Genomic DNA, 26,700 nt, shown 5'->3' on the forward strand with positions numbered 1-26,700 from the left:
GTTGAAAAAAGAGATAGAGGAAGACATAAACAGATGGAAGAACATACCGTGTTCATGGATTGGTAGAATCAACATCATTAAAATGTCCTTACTATCCAAAGCAATCTATAAATTCAACGCACTTCCCATTAAAATACCAACAGCATACTTCACAGATCTAGAACGAACTCTCCAAAAATTCATCTGGAATAAAAAAAGACCCCGGATAGCTGCAGCAATCCTGAGAAAGAACAAAGTAGGTGGGATCTCAATACCAGATATCAAGCTGTATTACAAAGCCACTGTTCTCAAAACTGCCTGGTACTGGCACAAGAACAGACATATAGATCAATGGAATAGAATAGAGAGCCCAGAAATCGGCCCGAACCAATATGCTCAATTAATATTTGACAAAGGAGGCAAGAACATACAATGGAGCCAAGATAGTCTCTTCAACAAATGGTGTTGGGAAAATTGGACAGATATATGCAAGAAAATGAAACTAGACCATCAACTTACACCATACACAAAAATAAACTCAAAATGGATAAAGGACTTAAATGTACGACAGGAAACCATAAAAATTCTAGAAGAATCCAAAGGCAACAAACTCTCAGACATATGCCGAAGCAATTTCTTCACTGATACAGCTCCTAGGGCACTTGAAACTAAAGGGAAAATGAACAAATGGGACTACATCAAAATAAAAAGCTTCTGCACAGCAAAAGAAACCATCAACAAAACAACGAGAAAACCCGCTGCGTGGGAAAACATATTTGCCAATGTCATATCTGATAAGGGCCTAATCTCCAAAATTTATAGGGAACTCATACAACTTAACAAAAGGAAGATAAACAATCCAATCAAAAAATGGGCAAAGGATCTAAATAGACACTTTTCAAAAGAGGACATTCAGAAAGTCAAGAGACATAGGAAAACATGCTCAAAGTCACTAATCATCTGAGAGATGCAAATCAAAACAACAATGAGGTACCATCTCACACCTGTCAGACTGGCTATCATCAGCAAATCAACAAACGACAAGTGCTGGAGAGGATGTGGAGAAAAAGGAACACTCGTGCACTGCTGGTGGGAATGCAGACTGGTGTAGCCACTATGGAAGACAGTATGGAGTTTCCTCAAAAAACTAAAAATGGAACTCCCATTTGACCCTGTGATCCCACTTCTAGGAATATATCCCAAGAAACCAGAAACACCAATCAGAAAGGATATATGCACCCCTATGTTCATAGCAGCACAATTCACCATAGCTAGAATCTGGAAACAGCCTAAGTGCCCATCAGTAGATGAATGGATTAGAAAACTGTGGTACATCTACATGATGGAATACTACGCTGCTGTAAAAAAGAAAGAACTCTTACCATTTGCAACGGCATGGATGGAACTGGAGAGCATTATGCTAAGTGAAATAAGCCAGTCAATGAAGGAAAAATACCACATGATCTCACTCATTCATGGATAATAGAGACCATTATAAACTTTTGAACAATAATAAGATACAGAGGCAGAGCAGCCTCAAACAGATTGTCAAACTGCAGCGGGAAGGCCGGGAAGGGGTGGGGGGCAGGAGGTAGGGGGGTAAGAGATCAACCAAAGGACTTGTATGCATGCATATAAGCATAACCAATGGACATAAGACACTGGAGGGTAGGGGAGGCCAGGGGATTGTCAAGGGTGGGGGGAAAAAAGGGACACATATGTAATACCCTTTGTAATACTGTAAGCAATAAAAAAAAATTAAAAAAAATAAAAATACATTCTGTAAATGCAGAATTTGGTAACTTTGATAACAATTCTGTAAACTCAGAATTAGATCAAATTTGATAACTTAGGCAGTCGTGGAAAGAGCAGGCCCTTTGTCTCAGTGAGGGAAACCCTATAGCTTGTGCAAAAAGCAGGTGTGTTTTAAGGATACAAGACTATCTTATAGGACCCAAGGACAGGAAGGACAGCCAGGCTCAGGAGGTTCTGGGTCTAGGACCTGGAAGCCCTAGGAACTGGGGTCCCTCAATATGTGTCTCCAGGGCCACAGCGTCTCACCTCTACTTTTATCTCTGCACCTGCTCCTTTTCTCTCTCTCTCAGCAGATTGGCTGCCTTGGCTTCTCTGTGCACACAGCCAAGCACAGCTGCCTGGCTCTGGCTTTTTATTACTTCCAGTTCAAGGGCCAGCCGAGGCTGCCCAGCATCTCTGATTTCCAAATTCCTGGGAGAATCTGGTTATCTCATCTTGAGTCAGATGACCACTCCTGGTTTGTTCATTTATTTATTTATTTAAAAACTCTTACTGAATGCCAGGAACTGTTTTTAGGCACTGGGGATGCATCCTACCCTATGGACCGCACACGTGAGAGAGAGAGAGAGAGAGAGAGAGAGAGAGAGAGAGAGAGAGAGAGAGAGAGAGAGAGAGAGAGAGAGAGAGAGGAGGAGAGAGAGAGAGAGAGAGAGAGAGATTGTGGAAGCTCATTCTTTGGGGACTGGGTTTAGAGTTGTAGTTTTCAGAGAAAGAGAAGAATGGCTTGGATCCAGATAGACCTGGCTTTAGATCTTGATTCTTCCCCTTACCAGCTGTGTGTGACCTTGGGCATATTAGAATCCCATTCGCAGCCCCAATTTTCTCATTGGCAAAATGGGAATAATCCTTGGTAGGTAGTTATGAGGATTAAAATGAAAAGGTACCTGTAAAGTCATGAGTGTAGTGCCTGCCACATGGAATCAGAACTCCACCCTCCTGGTTGTGACCCTGAGCAAGTTACTTAACCTGCCTGAGTCTGTCTCCTCACCTGTAAAATGGGAAAGAATATCAGCGACAGCACATGCTTATTAATGAGGACTGAATCATGTGATGTGTGCCAGGGTGCCTGGAGTTTGTACACGGTAGATATCAGTGTGGTCGCTGTTCCTCTTGCTCTTGTGATGATTAGTCACATTTTTTTCTCTTTCTTCTAGTTCCCTTTTGGCCGCCGCTCGCCCTGTGACATCTACTGGCATGGTGTTTCATTTCACGACAACAACATATTCTCCGGTCAAGTGAACAAGTTTCCAGGTATCCACTGTTGTTTTTGTTGCTGGCATTTACGAATGTTTCCAGTCTGGGACTCAGGGTACACTTGTCCTCAATAACATGGCAGTGCTTTGAGATCAAACTCGAGATCTCTTCATTGGAATTGCGGCCTGCACTCTGCCTGGGCACCATCACCTTGGGAGGGATGCTAATGCAGAGGAATCTGGACTTAACCCACCAGGGGGTTGAAGATTGGTGGCTCAAAAACATCAAAAGATAGGCTCTCCTGGTCGATTCCACTGGTGGAAGGACATGATTTTCACTTTTTCAGTTATAGATATAACATGGGGGTGTGGTGAGGGGATTATATTCTCAAAATGAAAAAAAAAATAGACCATTTTACTTAAATAATTTGCAGGAAACAGAAGTACTAAAATTCTAGGAATATGTCACAGAAATGGGGTTAGCAATTTTCATTTTCTTTAAGTATCACATTTGGAGGTACCATTTTAAAAATCAAATGCACCTGTCTGGGAATAAGAGGTGGCAGAACCTCTGCTTTTACCCAAAGCCATTATCCCAGTGAGACTTACCTGTGAGGGGACTTGTGCCAGGAAAGTGGCCTAGCCAACATTTTAAGATACCCCCTCAGTCCACTCTCCACCACCCTCTGTGCCTCTACCGCCCTCTTCTGCTGTGATTGCTATTCATTATTTTTAATGGCTAAGTGAAGAGGGTAGTTACAGTGAGTGGAGGTGCTTGGGGGAAAGGAACATTGTTGAGCTGGGTCTGATCATAGCCAAAGCGTCTTCCACTGATTTTCAGAAATTTTAACAGATGGTTCCAAGCATGTTATAATATAATAATAAAAATTGTTTTTAAAAAGATCATCACCTCCTTTAACAAAACCACAATGTGGATATTTCTGTATTTCCTCCCAAACATTAACCATGTTTATGTATCATTTTGACATAATTGCTTTCCTGGTCTGATTCCACTGGTGGAAGGACATGAGTGTCCTTTCACCAGAGTGTAGTTGCCTGAATATAAGGTGTTTTCTCTCAGTGTTATATTATTTATGCCTATTTTATTTATTTATTTACTTATTTTTTATTAAAGAAATTCTCTGCTTTAAATATATTTTTAATTGATTTCAGAGAGGGAGAGGGGGAGAGAGGAGAGAGAGAGAGAGAGAGAGAGAGAGAGAGAGAGAGAGAGATAAATGATTAGAGAGAATCATTGTTCGGCTGTCTCCTGCACTTCCCCTCCTGGGATCGAGCCCACAACCCAGGCATGTGTCCTGAATGGAATCGAACCGAGACTTCCAGGTTCATAGGTCGACGGTTAACCACTGAGCCACACCGGCTGGGCTATGCTCATTTTGAAAAGGAGAATCAATTTGTTTTTTCCCTTTGGTAGTACATGCCACATCTGTAGGACAACACCTCTCAGAAAACCTAGTATCCATACATTATATACTGGCTGGTTGTACCTTGTCCACTAGGGGCTTTTCAACTGAGCATACAAACTGCCCCACGCCACAGGTGGCTCGGATTCACGTAGAAGGATATAGGTCAGGACACAGCTTGCCAGCGGGTCAGTACCCAGCATGTCTCTCCAGCAGAGTCTTTGCAAGGGTTCCAGGGGCTAGTGTCTGGTCCCTCGAGTGAAAGCTCAGGTGCAAAGAAACAAGACCTACACTGGTGGATGGGAATCTGTCTTGGCTTAGATGACTCATAGGACCCAAGATCTCATGTAGCTACTCCACAGCATAGCTTCCAGGGTTCCTGCCAGCGTCATGCTAAGTGACAAGCATCACCACTCTCAGGAAAGCCTGGAGTCCTGACTTCCTACCTGCTATCTATATGCAATTTGCCAATCAGGGCCATTTTAACCATATCCTTTGTTGTCTAGTAACACGGCTAACTCTCCACTTTTATTGGTTTCCAGGGGAACAGAGTTAGAAAATTAACCTGAGGTCAAATTTGTCCTTAGAGAAGGAGAGAGGATTCTGTTACAGAACAAGAATGATGCTTGCATTCAGGGTTCTTGCACACGGTCTAATGGAATAGTTATTGCTTTCTGTCTTACTGCGCAGAAAAGGTGACTTTTGTTGTTGTTGTTAATCCTCACCCGAGGATATGTTTCCATTGATCTTTTAGAGAGAGTGGAAGGGAGGGGGAGAGAAAGAGAGAGAGAGAGAGAGAGAGAGAGAGAGAGAGAGAGAGAGAGAGAGAGAGAGAGAGAGAGAAACATGGATATGAGAGAGACATATCAACTGATTGCCTCCCGAACGAGCCCTGACCAAGACTGGGGACCAAGGTATATGACCTTGACCAGAATCAAACCCAGGACCTTCAGTCTGCAGGCCAACTCTCTATCCACTGAGCCAAACTGGCTAGGGCAAAAAAGGTGACTGTTTGGTGCTACTAAAGGACCTATTGGGATATCAGGAGAGTATAATCTGAAAGAGAACAACTTTGAATGAGGACAGAGTTCCTAAGACCTGAATCATAAGTGAGGCTTCATTTACATTTCTGACCTGTCACGCCTTATCTAGAGAGAAGGAAAAAGGTAGGAGCTGTGACCCTCCATTCAGAACACAAATTAGAAATACAGAGAAAAATACCACCAAAGGCCTGGTTTCATTAAAGGTGATAAAAGGGTATTTATCTCAAAGAAGCAAGTTTGTCCCATCCTATATTCCACCTGCCAGTGATTAACACATATAGTTTTCCACTCTACTAATAGCAATTAATTAGCTCTAATGACAAAGTAGGATCTTGAACCTCTAGGCAGAGTGACAGTATGGCCACACCCTCCGCTCTGAGGAAGATGCAGTCCTCAGCAGAGGGTGATCACCGAGCAGTCTGTCCTTTGGCTCCAGTTTGTGTCCAAGCTTATCTTCTGTCTCCGATATATCCCATTATTTAACAAATGCACTTTGTATGCATTGTATGTTACTTATAGTAAGTCCTAGTGGACGTTCCTGGCAAGTATAAATACTTCCCACACTGAACAAGCAAAACTTTTGGACACGCATATGGGAGTAATTTATTTTGTTTGTGTCAGCACATTAGATTTTAGCCACTTTCCTATGGGCAATTTCCCTCAAGGTTTGTTATTATATCTTAACTGATAAATTAAGACTTTCTATAAAAATAATCTGTTTTAAGAAAGCCTGAAACTCTCAATTCTTAGCTTACAAACAAGTCTTTTGATGAGTTTCAGGGTCTGAGATGTTGACAGCACATGGCGGTGGTGCCTGAGAGCCCACTCTGAGGCGGGGACTAGGAAAGGGGCTCCACTGAGGAATCCGTGGGGGCAGCTGTCTGGCAAGCACTGGGCTGGGCTGGGGACTCAAGGACAAGGAGAGAGGCATGTGGAGAGGGAAGTGTGATACCAAATGTGTGCTGTGTTAGAGGAAACTTGGGATGCTGTGGGGGTTTGGAGTGAGGACACTCACCCTCACCCAGATTTGCTTGGGATAGGTGGAGTGAGAGATCCCGGAGAGGAGGATTGACATGTGAGCTGAGCCTCCAGGGATGGATGGGCCTGAACCTCACGTAAAGCAAGAGAGCTGGTGCAAAGACAGACTGCTTAGAACTCACTGCTCACTCAGCCAGGGGAAGTGGCCCATGACAGTAGAAAGGGTCACGTGTAATAGGGGCAGCGGAGTGATGCTAGGCAGGGACAAAAGGGCATGGGAAGCCGCTGAGGAATTTTAAGCCACAGAGTGGCATTTTGGATTTCAGAAAGATCACCCCAAGAGGTGCATTGGGGGTGGGTGGAAGCTGAGAGAGGAAATGGAGAGAGAGCTAAGAGGCTGCTGCGGCATCCAAAGTGAACTTACCAGTGGGGATGGGAATGGAGGGAAGTGGATGGATCTGAATGGACTGTTTGTGTTTCTGTTATAAATGATATTTGGATTCCAGAGCAGCTCAGACTTTATTTTGTTCTTATTTCTTGTTTTTGTTTTTTAAATTGGGCAAAGTTGTTACACTCTTGGGTAACTCCATACGGGAAGAGATCCACCAGGTCTTGGGACTTTGCTGCAAAAAGAAGAACCCAGGCCCGGTGCCGGGGGGGTGGGGGGGGGGTGGTGCGTGCGGGGTGAGAGGGGCAGGAGGCAAGATCTTGGTGTGAGAAGCTTCAACCTGCATTAGCGGGTTTCCCAGTCAATAGGAGAACTGCCGAGACAGGGACAACTTGGGAGAGACCTCAGTGAGAAACCCAGGTACCCAGTCAGCCTCAAAAGAACCTGTTAGTAGGTCCTGAAGCCACAGACAGGAGGACCCCAGCCCTTGCAGAGTAGGCTAGGGGGACAGAGGAAGAACATTGGAGAGAACAAGGCAAAGGCATTGCTCAGGTACCAGGAACAAAAGACATTTCTAAAAATTGGGGACAAAGCAATGGAACCCCAGAAAAGCAGTTGAACTCCTCCTTATTTAATTGGACTACAAAGTTGGGGTCAAAGAGTGCCTTGTTCCTAGTCTTGGGAACTGATGGTTAGACCTAGGCTCCACCTCAGGTCAGAATGGGTCCCAAAGCCTAGGGCAGGGGTCACAGATAGGGTCAGGCACTGTAGCTGCTTACAGAAGGGAGACAGATTCTGGCAGTGACCTCCCTACTCACACATTTACTCTGGGAACATGGGCTCTGGCTCAGCTAGAAGGCCAGCTACTCTTGCCAGCGTCTTATTGAGAGAAGATGGCTCGCCTCACATCTGTTTCTGAGCCACTGCCAGAGGGTAGGGATGCTAGCAGCATCCTCATGGGCTCAAGTGAAGGGTGGAGACCTTCTTCCTGGCAGCACTGGGTGGCATCACAGCCAAGATATGGTAGGGGAACAAAGGCTTTGGTGGTCAGTGGACTGAGGGAGGTCTACACAGGTGCCTGCTGGAGACAGGTGTACTGGCGGGATTAGGGCTCAGCTGCCTACAGCCAGAAGGCCGGCAGGGTCTGGGGAAAGTAGCCATTGGTTGGCAGGACTGCCTCTGAAGTTGACTGTCTTCAGTAAAGACCTACCTGGAGACAGACACAAAGGTAAACTTGGAAACAGAACCTTAGCTGGTGTAGGGACCTCTGATCCTCAGCACAGAAGGAGTTACTGCAGATTCAAAATGAATATTTACTTCACTTGCTGGACCTCAATTTTCATAAAACTTTTCTGGAACATTCAAGTGGCGCTCCTGTTCTCACAGCACTTCTGTCTGTTATGTGTGTCCTTCTGACCTGCTGAGGGGTTTCTGAGCCTTTCCCGCTTACAGCGCCCTGATGCGGAGCATATCACCACATTCTGGTCAGGAGGCAGCATCTGTGTGATGTAAGGTGCTGCGCCCCAGTGCGTTCTGAGGGTTTAGTTTAATACTAACGGAAACCTTTGGGGAATAAAGAGGAAGAGCTTTGATTTTCCAAACTCATGCATATTTCTTGGAAAGCTTAGGACAGTGTCCTCAGTGAGTTTGTTTATTTTTTTATATATCGAAGAGTCCACATTAGAGCATAGTTTATTAGAACTTTTTAAGCCCTTTATTTCTTGCTTAATCGTTCTCTATATCCTTCTAAACAAGAACTAAGAACCTGGGCATTGACATGTTGAAGCTGCAATTTTTAGGTGTATCGCTCTTTTTAATATGTGGAGGGAATCAAGAAGTAGGTTATTAAAACCTCCATTCTCAAGTGTTTACCCTTTGCTTCCTGCACATGGCAGTTTAGAGAAACCTCGTTCAATCTGATCGTTCCCTTTTGGAAGGTGTGATAATTCGGACATGCCGAGCTAACATGAAACTTGGTACTTTCTATTAAAAATAACTTCACTCAGCCCTAGATGGTTTAGCACAGTGGATAGAGTGTTGGCCTGCAGACTAAAGGGTCCTGGGTTCAATTCCAGTCAAGGATTAAAAACAAAAAACAAAAAAATACTTCTCTCAGCCATTTTCTAGTGTCAGCAATGGGACTATGTAGCTCTCTCAGGATGAAGACCATTTTTTTGTTGTTGTTGCTGTTAATCCTCACCCGAGGGTATTTTCCCATTGATTTTTAAAGAGAGTGGAAGGGAGGGAGAGAGAAACATCAATGTAAGAGAGACACGTCGATTGGTTGCCTCCTCTACGTGCCCCACCAGGGCCAGGATCAAGCCTGCAACAGAGGTATGTATCCTTGATGGGAATCGAACCCAGGACCCTTTGGGCTGACACTCTATCCACTGAGCCAAACAGGCTAGGGTGTGAAGGCCATTTTTAGCGGCAATATTTGCTTTGAGAAATAAGCATGCCAAAATATAAAATAATTTGCTTAAAATTTGCCAGGATAAACACTCACTTCTCTTGTCAGCGTTACTGAAGATGTGGGGGGCGGGGTGGGGGGAAGTCGACCATTCTTTTCAAATGTTTTGTAAGTGAGATATTTCAGTTCCCTCCTGATAAATTATTGAGATCTGGTCAATGTTCGCATCAGTACCGAGAACTGAAGAACTCCTATGGATTCCATTTTCCCCTTAAACTATAATTATACTGTGGTATCTTCTCCAGTCCCTGTCCTTATTTTAGGGAGATAGATTTTATGCTGAAAGGTATATATACTTTTATTTTATACATTTAATACTCATAAAAGATTAAAACAAACAATTTAACTAAGCTTCTCATGATGTAAGCACAGTCTACTAGACACTATTCTCTAGGGTATAAGATGCAAGGAATCCCAGAAATATGTATGGTGGCCCCAGATTTTAAAAAGATATTAAGTTTTAAATGTAAGCTATAACTGTTTCTCTTTATTCATTATCTAGGTGGCTGACAAAGAATGGAGTAATAAGCTAGGTGGAAACTCATTCCTTTGAATTGATGTTTCATTTTTATAAGGAAAAAAATTCACCTATCACCTCAAATTTCTCATTAATTTGGTAGGTCTTCACAAACCATGAGTCACTGCCGTGGGGAACAACTCATACCTTTTTTTAATCCAGTCTGAAAAGTGACTATGTTGGGTGGGTGGTTTTAAAAGTCCCAAACAATGGCTGTTTTATAGCTAGTGGCCCACTATTGTTAAAACCTCACAGCTTCTCTCCTCCCCAGGCATGACGGAGATGGTGCGTAAAATTACTCTGAGCAGAGCAGTGAGAATTATGCAGAATCTGTTTCCTGAGGAGTACAACTTCTACCCTCGCTCTTGGATTCTGCCTGACGAGTTCCAGCTCTTTACTGCTCAGGTAGATGGCACTCCGTCCCATGGCCTTGAATCATACTGTGGTTGCGACCGTGTCCTGGGTTCTGTGTGCTGGGAGCTGGGGCCAGAGGTCCCCAGGGAGCTGAGACTGGCCAAGGGAGTGTCTAACAGCACACAGTTGGTGTTGGCAGCGACCATGGCAGATTGCAGAGTTGAACAGGTAGGGTGACAGGTAGGTAAACTGAAGAAGTGGGTCCTGACATGAGGAGACAGTCCTGCTACTGATATTTGGAGCTGCATCAGGAGGTCAGCGTTTGGGGAGCCAGGGAGACAGAGCAACAGAGCTGGAGCAGATGGCTGAGCCCATACGAGGACTGAGACTATTTGAGTGAATCCTGGAGGTGTGGTCCCAGGGTATGAAATGTGGGAGGTCAGGCTCCGCTTCAAGGCCAGGGAGTAGGTCTGACAAACTGAGGGGCGGGGGAAACCTTTTTAAGTGTCAATTTGTTCCAGAATCAGTTTTCAGATCACCCATTCCATATTGAAGCAGTATGTTTGAGCATGAAATATTTCATTGAAAACCAATCGGCCATATATGTTTTGGTCTGTTTCGGGACTCTACTTTGTTCCATTCATCTGTGTGTTTACTCTTAGCTAGGAAAGCTATGGCTTTATAGTCAATCTTATCAGGTAGTGCCAGTCTTCCCACTTGGTTTATCTTCAGAGTAGTTTTGGCTACTTTTGCATCTCTGGGTCAATTTTATAATCAGTTTGTCCCATTTCTACAAAGACGCCTGCGAGGACTTTGAATCTACAGTTCCGTTTGGAGACAATGGACATATTAACAATGCTGAGTTAGATACATGACTTTTTATTTTTAAAAAATGTAAATATATTTTTGATTTCAGAGAGGAAGGGAGAGGGAGAGAAAGTTAGAAACATCAATGATGAGAGAGAATCATTGATCTGCTGCCTCCTCTCTGCCCCCTGCTGGGGGTCGAGCCTGAAACCTGGGCATGAGCCCTTAACTGGAATCAGTCTGCAGGCCAACACTCTATCCAGCGAGCCAAACCAGCCAAACCCATTGACCCCCTGTACCCTCTTCCCACTCCCTCCCCAGGCCTTCACCAATCTATTGTCTGTCCATGGGTTATACATATATGCATACAAGTTCTTTGCCTACTCTCTTCCCACTCCCCCTTCCTTTATTTATATCTTCCTTAATTTATCTCAGCCGGGTTTTATAGCTTTCCCTACAAGTTTTCATTTTTTATGCTATTGTAAATGATATTTTTGAATTTCATTTTCCAGTTGTTTGTTGCTAGTTATAAACATCCAAGTGGCTTTTTAATTTTGAACTTGTATCATATGACTTTGCTTGATTCCCTTATTAATTCTAGAAGTCCCTTTTTGTAGATTTATTAGGATTTTCTATGTATACAATTAATTCATCTGTGAACAAATGTTATTTCTTCCTTTGTAATCTATGTGCCTTTTATTTCTTTTTCTTGTTAAACTGCACTTGGCTAGGACCTCTGTACAATGTTGAACAGAAGTGATTAGAGTGGACATCCTTGCCTCGTTCCCATCTTTGGGGGAAACATATAGCCTTTCACTGTTACATATGATGTTAATGTTAACTAGAGGTTGTTCATAGATGCCCTTTATTAACTTGATGACGATGTCTTCTATAGTTCACAGAAAGTTTTTCATCATGAATGGGTGCTTAATTTTGTCAAATGCCTTTATGTATCTATGAAGATGACATGGTTTTTTTCTTTATTTTGATAATATGATGAATCACACTGATTAATTTTTTAAATGTTAAACTAACCTGATGTAAGTCCTACTTGGTTCTAATATATTATTCTTTTTATATACTGCTAACCTCTACTTGCTGACATTTTGTTAGGATTTTCTGTGTCTTTGTTCATGAGAAATGCTGGCATTTGATGTCTTTGTTTGGTTTGGTATCAGGCAATCTTCATTAAGTGATTTGGCAAATGTTTCTTCTGTTTTTTGAAGATTTTATATAATACAGTGGGGCCTTGACTTACGAGTTTAATTCGTTCCGTGACGGAACTCGTAACTCAAATTACTCGTATGTCAAATCAAAAAGTGAGCGAGTGAGACACGTGATGCTGGGCTGATGCTGTGGCGTTCAATGTGACAGTTCGCTGAGCCAACTAGTGGTGGGGTATCTGAAGCTGGCTCGTAACCTGAATTTTAGCTCGCAACTCAAAGCAAAAAATCAGCTGAGAGAAGGCTCATATCTCGAAAAACTCGTCATTCGGGACACTCGTAAGTCAAGGCCCCACTGTACTAGTATCATTTCTTATATGTTTGATGGAATTCACTATTGGAGGTATTTGGGCATGGAGCTTTCTTTCTGGGAATATGTTTCTTTATTTTTAAAAAATACATATAGGTAATTTTTATTTCAAGGGACTAGTCCATTTCATCTAAATTGTAAAATCAATTGACATAACATTTTTAAAAATAGTATTTCCTTATTATTTTTTAACATCTATGAGATATGTAGTCATCCTCCCCTATTTCATTGCTGAGATTGGTAATTTGTGTTAATGTTTTTTTTTAATGATCAGTCTAGCTAAAGGCTTATTAATATTTTTGTTCTTTTCAAAAAACCAATTTATGATTTTTATTATTATCTCTGTCCATTTTCTGTATCATTGATTTCTAATTTTTATTATTTCTGTCTACTTCTTTTGGGTTTACTTATCTCTTCTTTCTAATATAAAAAAGCTATTTTATTATTATTATTTTTTAATTTTAATTCTTTATTATTTAAAGTTAAAATAAAAAGCTATTTTAAAGAGGAACCTAAGTTCATTGATTTTAAACATTAAAGCAATGTTTTCTTCTCAGCACTGCTTTAGATACATCTTGGAAATTTTTGTATGTTACATTTTCATTACCGTTAAGTTCAAAATGTTATATAATTTCCCTTGAGATTTCTTTGACCCCTGGGTTATTTCGAAATGTGTTGTTTAACTTTTAAATAATTTTGGAATTTTACCAGTATCTTTTGTTATTGATTTCTAATTTAATTGTTGACATAAGAACGTGTATTCAGTATTACCTTGCTCATTTTAACTTTATTGAAAGTTGTCTTAATGACCCATTTACAAAGTTGTCTTATGACCCATTGTCTATATTGGTGAATGTTTCATGTGCATTTAAAAATAAAATGTACTCTGGAGTTGTTGGGATAGCATTCTACAAATGTCAATTAGGTCAAATTGGGACTTGGTACTGTTCATGTATCCCTTATTTACTGCCCACTTGTTCTGTCAGTCATTGAGAGAGTATGTTGAAATTTCCAACTCACATTGTGGACTGTCTCCTCATTTTAGTTATGTCAGTTTTTGCTTTACGTATTTTAAAGTTCTGTTCTTAGTTTGATGATTTGACTCTTTTATAAGGAAATTTGCCTTGTCCTGAAGACTACTCGATATTAATATAGCACCTCTGGCTTTCTTTGGCTTAGAATTTTCATGGTATATCTTTTTACCAGTGTTTTACTGTTAACCTGTCTATATTTTTTAAAGAGTGCTTCTTTTTGACAGTGTGTTATTGGGGTATGGTCTTTTATCCAGGTTAACAACCCCTGCACTTTAATTGGTGTATCTAGCCCATTCATACTTAATGTAATCACCAATATGGTTGGATTCAAGTATGCCCTCTTTCTGTTTCTTTTCTATTTATACTATATGTTTGGATTAATTGAATATTTTTAGTGTTTTGTTTTATCTTCTCTTTAAGCTTCTCAGTTATACTTCTTTTAAAAGTGTTTTTAGTTTTTTTCTCTGCCCCTAGAATCTAGGGTTTACAATGAATCTTCAACTTATCACATTTACCTTTAAGTATTTCCTACTTCAAGTAAAATATAAACACCTTACAACATTATATTTCTACTTCCACTCTTTTTCTTTGTGCTATTACCATATATTTTACTTCTGTGTTATAAACCTCATAATACATTATTATTTTTGCTTTGAAAAGTCCATCTATATATATAAAAGCCTAAGTGATTGTTACAACTGAATGACTGGAATGACCAGAACGACCAGTTGACCAGTCCCTATGATGTACAGTGAACATCAGGGGGCAGATGCTCAATGCAGGAGCTGCCCCCTGGTGGTCAGTGCACTCCCATAGCCAACCTCCCATGGCCACAAACCACCTGCGATCCCTCCCCTTGTCCGGCAGGCCCTGTCCAACAGGCCTTGGCTAGCAGGCCCTGGCTGGCCCAGCCCCAATCGGGATTGGGCGAGATGGCCCCAATAGGCCCTGATCTCCGGCTAGGCCTAGGGACCCCACCTGTGCACGAATTTCTTGCACCGGGCCTCTAGTTATCTTATAAAGAAATTGAAAAATGAGTATATTTGTCATTTATACTCGCCCATACATTTACATTTTCAGAATTCTTCATTCCTTTGTGTAGCTCTGGGATTCCATCTGGTATTGTTTTCTTTCAACTTAAAGAATTTTCTTGCAGGTCTGCTGGTGACAAATTCTCTCAGCTTTTGTTTGTTTGGAAATGCCTTCAGTTTTGTAAATGTTTTGAAATAATTTTGGACTTACAGAAAAGTTGCAAATGTGTAGTCGAGAGTTCACATATACCCTTCATCTAGCTTTCCTTATTATTAATATATTATACAAGTACTGAAACTGGAAAATTAGCATTGGTATAATATTAGTAAACTATACACCTTATTTGAATTTTTCCTATTTTCCTATTAATGTCCTTTTTCTGGTACAGGATCCACTCCATGATCCCTCATTGCATTTAATTGGTAAGAGTACTTAATAATTACAAAGAGATATACCTCCTGATTTTTATCTGCCACTGTGGGTATAGGACCAGCACATTGGTGTCTCCACTCCTCCTACCAGTCTGGTGTGGCTTCTTCTTTATATCCTTAGTTATAGGAGTTCTGTTTAGCTAGATTTCAGGTGGTTCTGAGTGATGAGTTTTCTCTAGTTTAGTTGTAATTTTGATGTAGTTGTGGGAGGATTTGAGTATCACATTTACCTACACTGCCATCTTCACTGGAACCCAGATCTTCTTTAATCTCTTTGAACAGTGATTTTTTTGTTTTGTTTTTAATGTACAGCTCTTTCATATCTTTTTTTAAAATTTATCCCTAAGTATTTCAAATTTTTGATACATGGGCAATCTTTTGGTTTTCAACTTCATTGTGAGTATTTAGAAATACAATTCATTTTTATTAATCTTGTATTCTACAACCTTGCTAAACTCTCCTAATAGTTCCAGTAGCTTATTTTGAAGGTTTGATGGGATTTTCTATATAGACTATCATGTTCTCTGAGAATCGGATGGTTTTATGTCTTGCTTTCCAATCAGCCCTTTATTTATTTTTCTTGTCTTATTGTCCTGGCTAGAAACCCCAACTCTGTTATAAAGGCAAAAGAGATGCTGATGGTTGTATTAAGACATTATGTCTTATGTAGGGAAGGACAGATGTGAGGGATATTTCGAAGGTGGAATCTATAGGTCTTGGGGACAGATCAGAGAGGGGTATGCAGAGGAAAGCACAGTTGATGCTTTCAGGAATCTGGTGGGGATGCAGTTGCCAAGATGGGAAGCCCCAGAGGAGGAGGAGGTTTAGTGGGAAAGATAGGAAGCTGAGCAAGTGCTTGTTGCTTACCTGTCAGCTTTTTGAGCTTAGCCATTCAGATAGACTCTTTATCATTGGTAAAATGAGGGTGTGGGGGTTGGCAATTGCTCCGTCTCTTTCTGTTGTAGCATTCTAAACTCTTAAGTGTCACAGACCATTTGACTAATGCTGAAGGTACTTAGAATGGATAGTTCCCTAATATAAAAGAGGAATTCTTTGTCTCTTAAAGGACAATAATCTAGAATCTGCTAATTCAGGGTCTGGCACATGCAGAACAAGACTATGAAAACCTGATCATACTGGAAAACCCTGGTTCCATCACTTATTCCTCATGGGATCTCAAGTAAGTCTCTTCTCCTCTCAGCCCATTTCTTCAGCTGTTAAATGGGGAAATGATTGTAACCTCGGAGTGATTGTGAGCATCCAGTGAGTATTTTATGCAAATACTCAAACCAAAAGATTGCCCATGTATCAGTGCTTCATTAGCTGCAAATCTGAATTAAAAAAGAACACATGTGGCATTCTAATTTTTAATATCACCTTTGTTTTAATACAAAATTATACATTCAGTTTAAGAATTCAAATATAGGAATGTATAATGTAAGAACTGAAAAAATATTCCCACTCCTCAGAAATTACTGGACACTTTAGTGTATATTTTTCCAGCTATTTCCTATTTATAAACAAATATGCACTGTAACACACATAGCTTTTTTTCTTTAAAAATGGGATTTTACCACACATTCTCTTTTTAAGCTCTTTTCCCCACTGAATATGTTTTAAGCATCTTTCCATGTCAGCGCTATTTAGTAATCAATTATATGAATGCACCATAACTTTTAAAATTACTTCTCTGTTGATAGACATGTAGGTAGCTCTCAAATTCCTTGGTTTAATAAGTAATGCTGTTGGGCATTCTCTCAGATACTTATCTTTCTACACCTGTGCCAGCATTTCCTTTAGGTGGACATCTCAAAGTGGAATTACAGTATTAAAGAGTTGTGCATTTACATTTTGACTGATAAAGCTAAACCAAAGGCATCATTAGAAATGGTGCATTTAATTATGAGAGTAAGTTGTCTTGCCAGGGCCATGGCAATGAGCTCTCAGAGCAGTATGTGGGCTTTGCTTTGTGATTCTTGGTAGGAACAGGAAGAGGTCTGAGTAGCTGTGAAACATTCTAAAAACTGACACTGTGGGTATTTTATTTCTGACATTAATTAGGATTAAATTTGCTTCATTAAAGAAAGGGGAAGATCCATACTCCTCTGCTATAACCATTTGCAAAACTGGTTCCCAAATATGATCAGCAGGTGGCACCAGGAGGAAGCAAGTAGGATTCTCAGTAGAAATTTCTGTGAAAACTAGAGGAGAATGTAGGCTTCCTTTCCAATTTTAGCAGATGGCCAATAAAAAAATTCCTTGGAGTTTATTTTGCATATGGTCTCCCATCTGGGTATTTGAGAAAAGTACAGTTTTGTTATCAAAACAGTATTTATTATGGTGAAGGAGTTTGTATTTCGCAGCAGAAGAATTTTTCAGTGAATAAAGCCAAAAAGCTGTGCAATAATGCTTTCAAGTTTCTTGGAGGGAACCAGTGAGCATGGGGTCCTTCCACTATCCTCTCCAGTTACCCTCCTTAGTTAGCTTTGATTGATTCAGCTCCTCGAGGCTGAATGAAGCACATTATTTGCAAAACCCCCAGGGAACAGTGTTCTCCACTGGCTTTAGAACTAGGAAAATGTGGACTTACTTATAAGTGGGTCAGAGTCCAGGCAGAAAGAAAAGCTGCAATATGAAGCATATGTTCCTTGTCCTCATCCCACACTTATCAAACTTCTGGTGAGTTGCTTATTTGCCTCATTTTTCTTCATGTGGACAGCATGCTGATCTGACTGACCTTCGGGGCACCCGATAGTTGAAGTTCACCTACAGGGTGAAGTTTAAACTCCTACACATGCCTTGCAGAGCCGCTGCCCACCTCTGCAGCCTCAGCATCCAGTTTCCCACCTCTTCCTCTGAGATCCTTCCATATTCAACTGCTTTAAGTACTCATCTGTGCCTCTGCACACGCCTCTCCTTTTGCCTGGAGCACTGGTCATTATCCTTCCTGCCCCTCTCCCAACTCCAGAGCAGCCTTCTGTCACCTGACCAATCTTGCTAATAATTCAGACCCCTGCTTATCTTTTACTTTCTCTGTAAAGCCTACTCTGCCCAGCTCCCTTGGGAGGCATTTTGGTTTTCTTTCTTCAATGTACACTGTACTCATGTTTATCACACTGGTTAGTGACTACATGTTTAGTTATCTTTCTCTCCTGCTCTAAGTTCCATGAGGACAGAGAGTGAGTGACTGGATCAGTCTTACTCATCATTGTATCCCTAGTGCTTGTCAGTGTCTGGCTGTAGTGGGAAGTCAAGTATATTTGCCAAATTAAATTGCAAATTAATACGTATGGTTTAAAATAATTTCTCTTGTGAGTTTAGCCATCAAAAGTTAGCTTCTCCAAGGCCAAGGGTATTAGCCTGACCCAATCTGTCACTTTAAAAGGGTGTAGGCCACATCTGGGCCATGAGGAATTTACCAAAATAATGCCATCCAGTGAGATGGTGGTTGGGCTGCTGACCTTTCTCAATGATGCCCAAACTCTACCCCACACAGAGCTCTGCAGATGAGCAGCAAGCTTGGGAGCCGTCAGGGAGACCAGAATGCCTTCTGCTTATGCAGCCTGGCAGCCCGGGAGGCCAGGGTTCTGGTGCATAACCGGTAGAAGACAAGACAGAAGTGACGGGGTTCCAGCTGTCAGAAGCAGGCAGATGATTCAAAGCTGCTGGCAGAGACGCTGTAGGAGCCACGGTTTCACCTCCCTGGCTGCTTCAAGTTTTATTGCCTTTGTTGCCAAAAATAGAACTTCACCGCCTGCTTAGATATATCATGCTGTTCTTGTGTCCCTTGCTTAACAGCTCAATTTGTTTACTGGAAAAATATCATCCAAAACTCAAGATGGTGCTCATCTCTGGAAAAGCATGCTTAGGTTCCATTCATTAGGACATCCTTTTAATTAGTCCGAGTGACACTGGCATCTATGTGGTGCTCCACAGTTCACCATGTACTTTTTATATGCATGGCCTCGGTTATCCTCCCTCGATTTGGGGAATTATCATTATCTCTGATTTACAGATGAGAAGACAGAGGTTCATAATCAAGGGTTCTTGCTCATGGTTACGCGTGACTCTACAATAGCTAGTGCACTCAGACTTCTGACTCAGTACAGTTCAAACATTTCCTGAGACCTACTAAGTGCCAAGTGCTAGGGGTACAGGTTCAGTGTATCCTTGCCCTCTGCAATCATTTAATGTGAAATGAAACACTGAACCAGGGTCAGGAGATCTGCTCCACTTCTGGCTCCACCTCCTTCCCCCCCAACCCCCGCCCCTGGTTTTATTGAGATATAATTGAGACATAAGATTGTATATTTTTACATCGTGATGATTGGATGCACATATATATAGCAAAATGATCATCACAATAAGGTTAGTAAACACATTCATCATCTCACATAAATTACAATATTTTTGTGATAAGAACATTTAAGATCTACTTTCTTAGCAACTTTCAAGTATATAAACAAGTTTCAAGTATTGTGAACTATAGTCACCATGCTATGTATTAGATTCCCAGAACTATTTATCTTATAACTGAAAGTTTGTCCAATATCTCCCCATTTCCCTCATCCCTCATCCCTGACAACCACAATTCTACTCTCTGTTTCTATGAGTTTGCCATGTGTTGCAAATGGCAGGATTGCCTGGCCATTGTTGCTCAGTGGTTGAACATTGACCTGTGAACCAGGAGGTCAGAGTTTGATTCCCAATCAGGGCACATGCCCAGGTTTCGGGCTTGATCACCAGCAGGAGATGTGCAGGAGGCAGCTGATCATTGATTTTTCTCTCTCTCTCTTCCTCTCTGAAATCAATAAAAACCATATTTTAAAAAAGCAAATGGCAGGATTTCCTTTCTTATGGCTCAATAATATTCTCTTTCTCTCTCTCTCTCTCTCTCTCTCTCTCTCTCTCTCTCTCTCTCTCTCTCTGAGAGAGAGGGAGAGAGAGAGAGAGGAGAGATTTTCTTTATCCATTCATCTGTTAATGGGCACTTAGGTTGTTTCCATGTGTTGGTTATGGTGAACAATGCTGCAATGAATCTGAGAATGCAGCTACATCTTAGACATAGTGATTCCATTTCCTTACCCAGAAGTGGAATTCTGGATCATATGGAAGTTCTAGTTTTAAATTTTTTGAGGAAGCTCTATACTGTTCTACATAGTGACTACCAATTTACATTCATACCAGTCAGTGGGAGGTGACATCTCATTGTGGTTTTGATTTGCATTTCCCTGATGATTGGTGATTTTGAGCATCTTTTCATGTACCTGTTGGCCATTTGTACGTTTTCTCTGTTCGGGCCCACTGCCCATTTTTAAATGAAATTATTATTGTTATTTGCTATTAAATTGTATGAGTTCCTTACATAATTTGGATATTAATCCCTTACCAGATATATGGTTTGCAAATATCTTCTGTCATTCTGTAGATTGACTTTTCATTTTGTTTATAGTTTCCTTTGCTGTGCAGAAGCTTTTCAGTTTGACGTAGTCCCACTTGTTGATGTTGGCTTTTGTTGCTTGTGCTTTTGGTGTCATACCCTGCTGCCACCTCTTAGCTGGGTATGGGACCCTGGCCAAGTCATCTACACCCCCATCCCCAGGCTTCCGTGCTTCCTCTGCAAGAAGAAAAGATTGCAGAACATAACTAAGGTTCCTTCCACTTCTAACCTTTTGATTCTGTGAGTTTGGCTTTCTGGACTTCCATAAAACTCCCTGCTGGAGTTAAAATTCTTCACAAATTTCTGCTGCCAAGGTTTTAGTTGGAGCACAAAGGGCCTTATGTAATCAATCATCGTCTTGCAAATGCTGGGTCAGTGCAGTCTTGGGCGTAGGGAAGCGCTGATGGTGAAGGCTGCCCTGCAGCTGCTTCTGGAACCCCACGGGGGCTGGCTGGCTCCTCACCTCCACCTCACCCCACCAGGAGGGTCACTGAAGCTGTATCTGCACATTCCATCCCAAGCCCTGTGAAGTGGTTGGCTGAGGCCAGCAAATATTGGCTAAGCCAAGACATCCTTCCTGTTGGTTCCCTCTAAAGCCCTTTCAGAAAGATTCATATCTGCCCAAGTTCTTGCACCTCTGACTGTCCCTTCTGTGCTTGTCCACCTGACAAACTTTCTGAGCTTTCCTGTGTCAGAGTTGATGCCACCAAATCTATGAAGGCCTTTTCTGATACCCCCTCTCCTGCTCCACCTCCCACTCTCCTGCCTCCCAGACCCATGGACAGTTCCTCTGGGACCCCTTCTGGACTCTCCATTATAGGGCCCCCAACACACTATTTTGTGGTAGTGCTTCTGGTTGAGAGATAGTGAGGCAAGGGCTCGGGTCATTGAGACCTGGGTTAAAATCCTTCCTTCATCACTTTTAAAGTGTGTGTACCTGGATAAGTTACTTAATTATCCTGAGTCTCGTTTCCTCAAAACCTGTAACACCACAGGGATGTTATGAGAATCATACTCTGTCCCCTCAGTGAATGGACATTTACTTATCTTCTGTCCCTGTGAAACTGGGGGCTCCCAGGGAGCTTAGAGAGTCATTTCCATCTGGGGATACTCAGGCATATGTGTGTGAAATGAATGAATATGGAAAGAAGTTTTGTGGTCTGAGATGGAAATTTAAGCTAGCTCTAAGACTGTTTACACAAAGTATTATGGGTGTTTCTGGCTTATTGGAAATGGATTTATTTTAATTTTTAATAAAAAAACTAATCTTGAGACTAGTCATCTTATTATTTGATGATAGATCCTTTAGGAGGGAAAAGAGCTAAGACTTCTCTTTGACTGAATGGCATCAAGCGTGGCTTAAACATTTTCCCACTAAGGTTCCCCTCCCCCCATAAGCAGCCTAGTACAATAATACTTTTAAAAGTAGAAACTCTATTGTTTAATTCCTACACGTCAATTTGGTCCCAAATACAGTTAGCGCTTTAAATGACATCTATTATCATCTTGCTGTGTTGCAGTCCTGATTTTGTATGAGGAATTTTGAGGTAAGTACTATCATTAGAGGGCTGCTGCTTTAATGTGTCCCCCACTTCCCTCTAAAGAACGGCAAGCAGTGAAAAAGTGAGAGAGGTAAACATTTTTCTGGGAGACTGTTTTAAAGGTCAAGAAAACCCTGCTTTCTAAAGTGAAGAAAAGGTCATCTTTCACCCTTTAATTTTTGTCCTTTCATTTCATTTTGCAAAAGTTCTTCGTGATGTCGCCTTAGTCACTTGAGTCGAGATGCCTAATTTTCTGTAAGAAAATAGTGGAACCAATCTTGAGATCAGTGCCTATTTCAAAGGGAAATTATGAAAATTGCTCTGCCTGTACCTTCTTTCCTGATCTCCAAAGAAATGAAGAAGTCTCTCCTACTCTGTTTCTTGTTCAACTTCTTTTCTGTGTAATTGCTTCTTGGAGGAGTTCTAATGAAAGGTGACGTGAAGTCGAGATTTGAATTTAGAAAGATGCTATAATTGAATTCTCTGGCCTCATTAATGAATGATTCTCTGTCCTTCCCTCACACCCAAACTTGCACTGTCTCCCTCCTTGCCTCCTCCTGAAATTAACCCCATACATTTTCTAGAAGTCTTAGAGGAGTAGGATAAAAGGACTTGTTTGGTTAGAATAGATCTAATAAGTGCTTTTCTTTTATTTTGGAACTAATGGCTCTCTTCCATTTTCTTTTAACTTTTCGTTTTGTCATAATTTCAGACTTACTGAAAAGTTGTAAGAATAATAAAAAACTTTCTGTACACCCTTCACTCAACCCCAAATGTTAATATTTTGCTGCATTTGTGCTCCCCCCTCCTTTTTGAGAATAATTTGCATACATGATGCCCTTTTACTCCTAAGCATACTGTGCATATCTATAACAATAAAAGTGTAATATGCTAATTAGACCAGACATCCTTCCAGATAACCTTCTGAATGAAGCCAGGACTGCGAGGGGTGTGAGGGCCGAGCCCCTTGCACGAATTTCGTGCATCAGGCCTCTAGTTTCCTAAATAAAAGAGTATTTTCTTTTATAGCCATGATATAATTATTGAAATCATGAAATTAACATCGATCAATACTATTTTATGATTTAATCATATTCAGAATTTATTCAGATTTTGACAATTGCCCCTTTAGTCTCCTTTAATCTGGAAGAATTTCTCAGTCTTTTTTTGTTTTCATGCCATAGGTATTTTTTATGAGCACAGGGTATTTAGCAGACTGCCCCTCAATTTGGGTTTGTCTGGGGTTTCCTCATTAGGTTCAGGAAATACATTTTTGGCAGGAATAGTACAGAAGCTGTGTTGTGTTTTTCTCAGGGGTATCATCTCTGGGGGCACATGATGTCAACATTTCTCATTACTGGTGACGTTACCTTTAATCATTTGGTTAAGTTGGTGTCTGCCAGATTCCACTGAGGAGTTGCCATTTCCCCCTTTCTAATGATTAAGTATTTAAGACTATGTAATATCTTGTTATTCCTCAAACTTTTACATCTAGTTTTAACGTCAGTTAATGATTCTTGCCTAAATCAGTTATTATTGTGATGTTTGCCAAATGGTGATTAACCACCATTCCTTCTGCATTTGTTAGTTGAGTTTCTACTGCAAGGAAGAACTTTGCCTTTTAATTTATTTATCTATGTGAATGTGCATGCACATTAGTGTGGCCTCATGGATTCTTATGTCATTTGATGAGTTATAATCCTCTTTTATTTATTTTGAAGCTCAGATGCTCCTAGATTTGTCCAGTGGAGCCTGGTGTCCTCTCAGCAGCCCCTATTATTCTCTGAGCGCTCTGTTCTGCCACAACAAGAGGCCCCAGGCTTTGTCATGTTTTCCCTGCACCAACCTGGGAATCAGCCAAATTTCCAAGAAGCCCTAGTGTTTTTGTGCTGGTGCTGAGTGTGCTCACTGCTATAGGGGTGTCAGTCCAGTGCCCTTCCCTTTTATAAACATATTTTGTAACATTCTCTTTACCATCCTGAATGAAATATAATCAACCTTCACACATAGTTCTTTAAAAGACAACACCACCAAAATGTTATTTTAAAAAGAAAAAGTTCTTTATAACAAAATTTTATTTTATAACAAAATTATAACAAAATTTCAATAAGTAACTGCTCTGGGGGCACAGTTACATAAGAATATGTAATGAAGTGGCCTGATGCTTGCACCTACCTGTCATGAATGAGTTTGGATAAAAGGAAAGTAGGACAATTTGATTAACATTATTCAGATTCTCTCTCATATGTCTATGTATTATACATGATATAAATATGATATTTTTAAATATTTGGCTTTTTCCTTTTTTAAAATATATTTTTATTGATTTCAGAGAAGAAGGGAGAGGGAGAGAGAGGGAAATATCAATGATGAGAGAGAGAGAGAGAGAGAGAGAGAGACAATGATTGGCTGCCTCCTCCTGCACACCCCCAACTGGGGATCAAGTCCACAACCTGGAATTGAACTGTGACCTCCTGGTTCATAGGTTGATGTTCAACCACTGAGCATCACTGGCTGGGCTAAATATTTGGCATTTTAAACTGTTCTTTACATATAATCACATTGTGTTATGTGGGTAACTCAGATACCAGAAGCCATGTATGTGCTTCAGCGATGCAGTGCTTCTGAAATATTTGATAAAATTCCAGGGCGGGGGAGGTGAAGTATAATTTTTCCTGTATTTACATGGTTGTTGCATTCCTAGAAAATAGTGGTGCTAAACTTAAGTCATGTGGGAAATTCTTTTTGTTTACACGTGACAGTGGGTAGGGGTCTAGGCCCGTGGTCGGCAAACTGCGGCTCGCGAGCCACATACGGCTCTTTGGCCCCTTGAGTGTGGCTCTTCCTAAGCCTTAGGAGTACCCTAATTAAGTTAATAACAATGTACCTACCTATATAGTTTAAGTTTAAAAAATTTGGCTCTCAAAAGAAATTTCAATTGTCGTACTGTTGATATTTGGCTCTGTTGACTAATGAGTTTGCCGACCACTGGTCTAGGCTATCTCTACGTCATACACAAATAGGTCTTTCACTTTATGAAGGTGCGGCGGGGCTGCCCAGTGCATGGCCATCTGGCATTCAGACCCCTGCCCATCAAATGCCAGTAATACTCTCCATTCACTGGGACAACCAAAAGCACTCCCCAAAATTTCCAAAACCCTCCCTAGGTGGCAGTATCGGTCCCACTGAGAAGCACTGATCTCTGTGGAGCAAGAGCATTTTTTTTTTCCCTTTAAGAAACACAAATACCTGTATATTGCCTAAAGGCATTTAATTTTTAACACTTTCCAGATTTGTGTCCAACACTGCAGGTTTCCCTGATTTCCACCTTACTTTGAGAATAAGGATGACCCCGCTCTGTGTCCCTGCCTAGGGAGGGAGGCAGCCTCGGTCTCACTGCACACAGGGTGGGCATCCTCTCATAGCACAATGCTATCCTGTAGGCAGCCTTGTCATAACCCTTGTTCTCCAGAGAGCTTCTAGAGAGAATCCTGAGCAGAGAAATGCCTCCATTGTATGGATGAGGAAACTGAGACCCAGAGAAGGAAAGAGGCTTGGCCCAGTCACACAGCAAGTCAGAGATACTCCTGAGGCCTGGAGACCAAAGAATAAACAAACGTTCGGGATTGGAAAGGACCTGAGAAGCCATCCAGGCCATTCCCCCTGGGGAATCCCTTCCACACCTGGACAGGTGACCAGGCTCCAGCCTCTACATGATCATCTTAAAAAGTAGCTGGTTCCTCCTCTGTAAAACTCAGCAAGGACTCTGCCTCATGGGCTGTTGGCAGATGCTCATGGGATGAGGATTAAATAAGATCACTGTAGACCACCCACCACGATGCTCAATGAATGGCCTTTTCTTTCTCTTGCTCCTTTCCTCCCCTCAGTGTGACACATTTAAAGCAACTTCTAGATATTTAGGAAGCGCTTACAGCTTGAGGTAGAAAGATTTATCAGAGTAAAAGCACTCAGACTTATCTCTGCTGTGTGTGGACTCCCCCTTTGTTAGATAACCGGGAATGCTTTAAAAAGTATCCGGGCGAACCACTAATAAGGAGATCAATCCTATTTGGATTCAAGGTGAAGGCAAAGGAGTAAATGGTCCCTCAGATTAATTGTTGTATATTTAGTGTTATAATACATATTGACTAATGTCACCATTGACTAATGTCACCGTGTCACCATGTCTTATACACTGAAATGATAATCGGTCCACATTATTAATGAGAATGTAGGTGAGCTCCTGTCGGTGTTCTCCAGGTACATTACAGTTTTACAAGTGTTCCTGGGCATGCATGGCTGGAAATGCTGGGCCAGAGAGGTTTATCGCAATCCCGTTTTTTACATGGATGAGGTTAGTGTTGCTGTAGGGTAACAAATACCCTACTATTTCTTGTGCATATCTCTCTATGACTGTTAGTTTATGGGATCGTATCCTGATACCCTGAAATGCTGTCCTGTTGAGGTTGTAGCACAGCTGCCCTGTCTTTATGGGTCATAGGTGAGGTCTCAGAGCCTAGCCTCCGGGGACCTGATGCTCTCCTAGGGCCTGAAAGACACTGCCTGCCACCACCTAGGGGCACACTGAAGAGCCCTGGCACTGAGATGGGAGTCTCTAAACAAAACTATGTAGTTGCAGTCTCTCCTCTGTTTATCTCCCTTCTGCTCCCCTCTGGTCATTGGTAAAGCCTTCAAAGCTTTGCACCTGGGTCAGGAGGAAC

At 41.4% G+C, this 26,700-nt stretch overlaps 1 protein-coding gene across 1 annotated transcript in view; it reads left to right on the plus strand.

Moving 5' to 3' along the window:
- The window catches only part of TTLL11 (tubulin tyrosine ligase like 11), a 197,399-nt gene that overhangs the window by 38,176 nt on the left and 132,523 nt on the right, over nt 1-26,700 (plus strand). The window contains 2 exon segments of the mRNA XM_059657768.1: nt 2,949-3,045; nt 10,079-10,212. Of these exon segments, the coding sequence (XP_059513751.1) occupies nt 2,949-3,045; nt 10,079-10,212 (231 nt within the window).

Source organism: Myotis daubentonii, chromosome 11, assembly GCF_963259705.1.
Source record: "Myotis daubentonii chromosome 11, mMyoDau2.1, whole genome shotgun sequence".
Lineage (NCBI taxonomy): Eukaryota > Metazoa > Chordata > Mammalia > Chiroptera > Vespertilionidae > Myotis > Myotis daubentonii.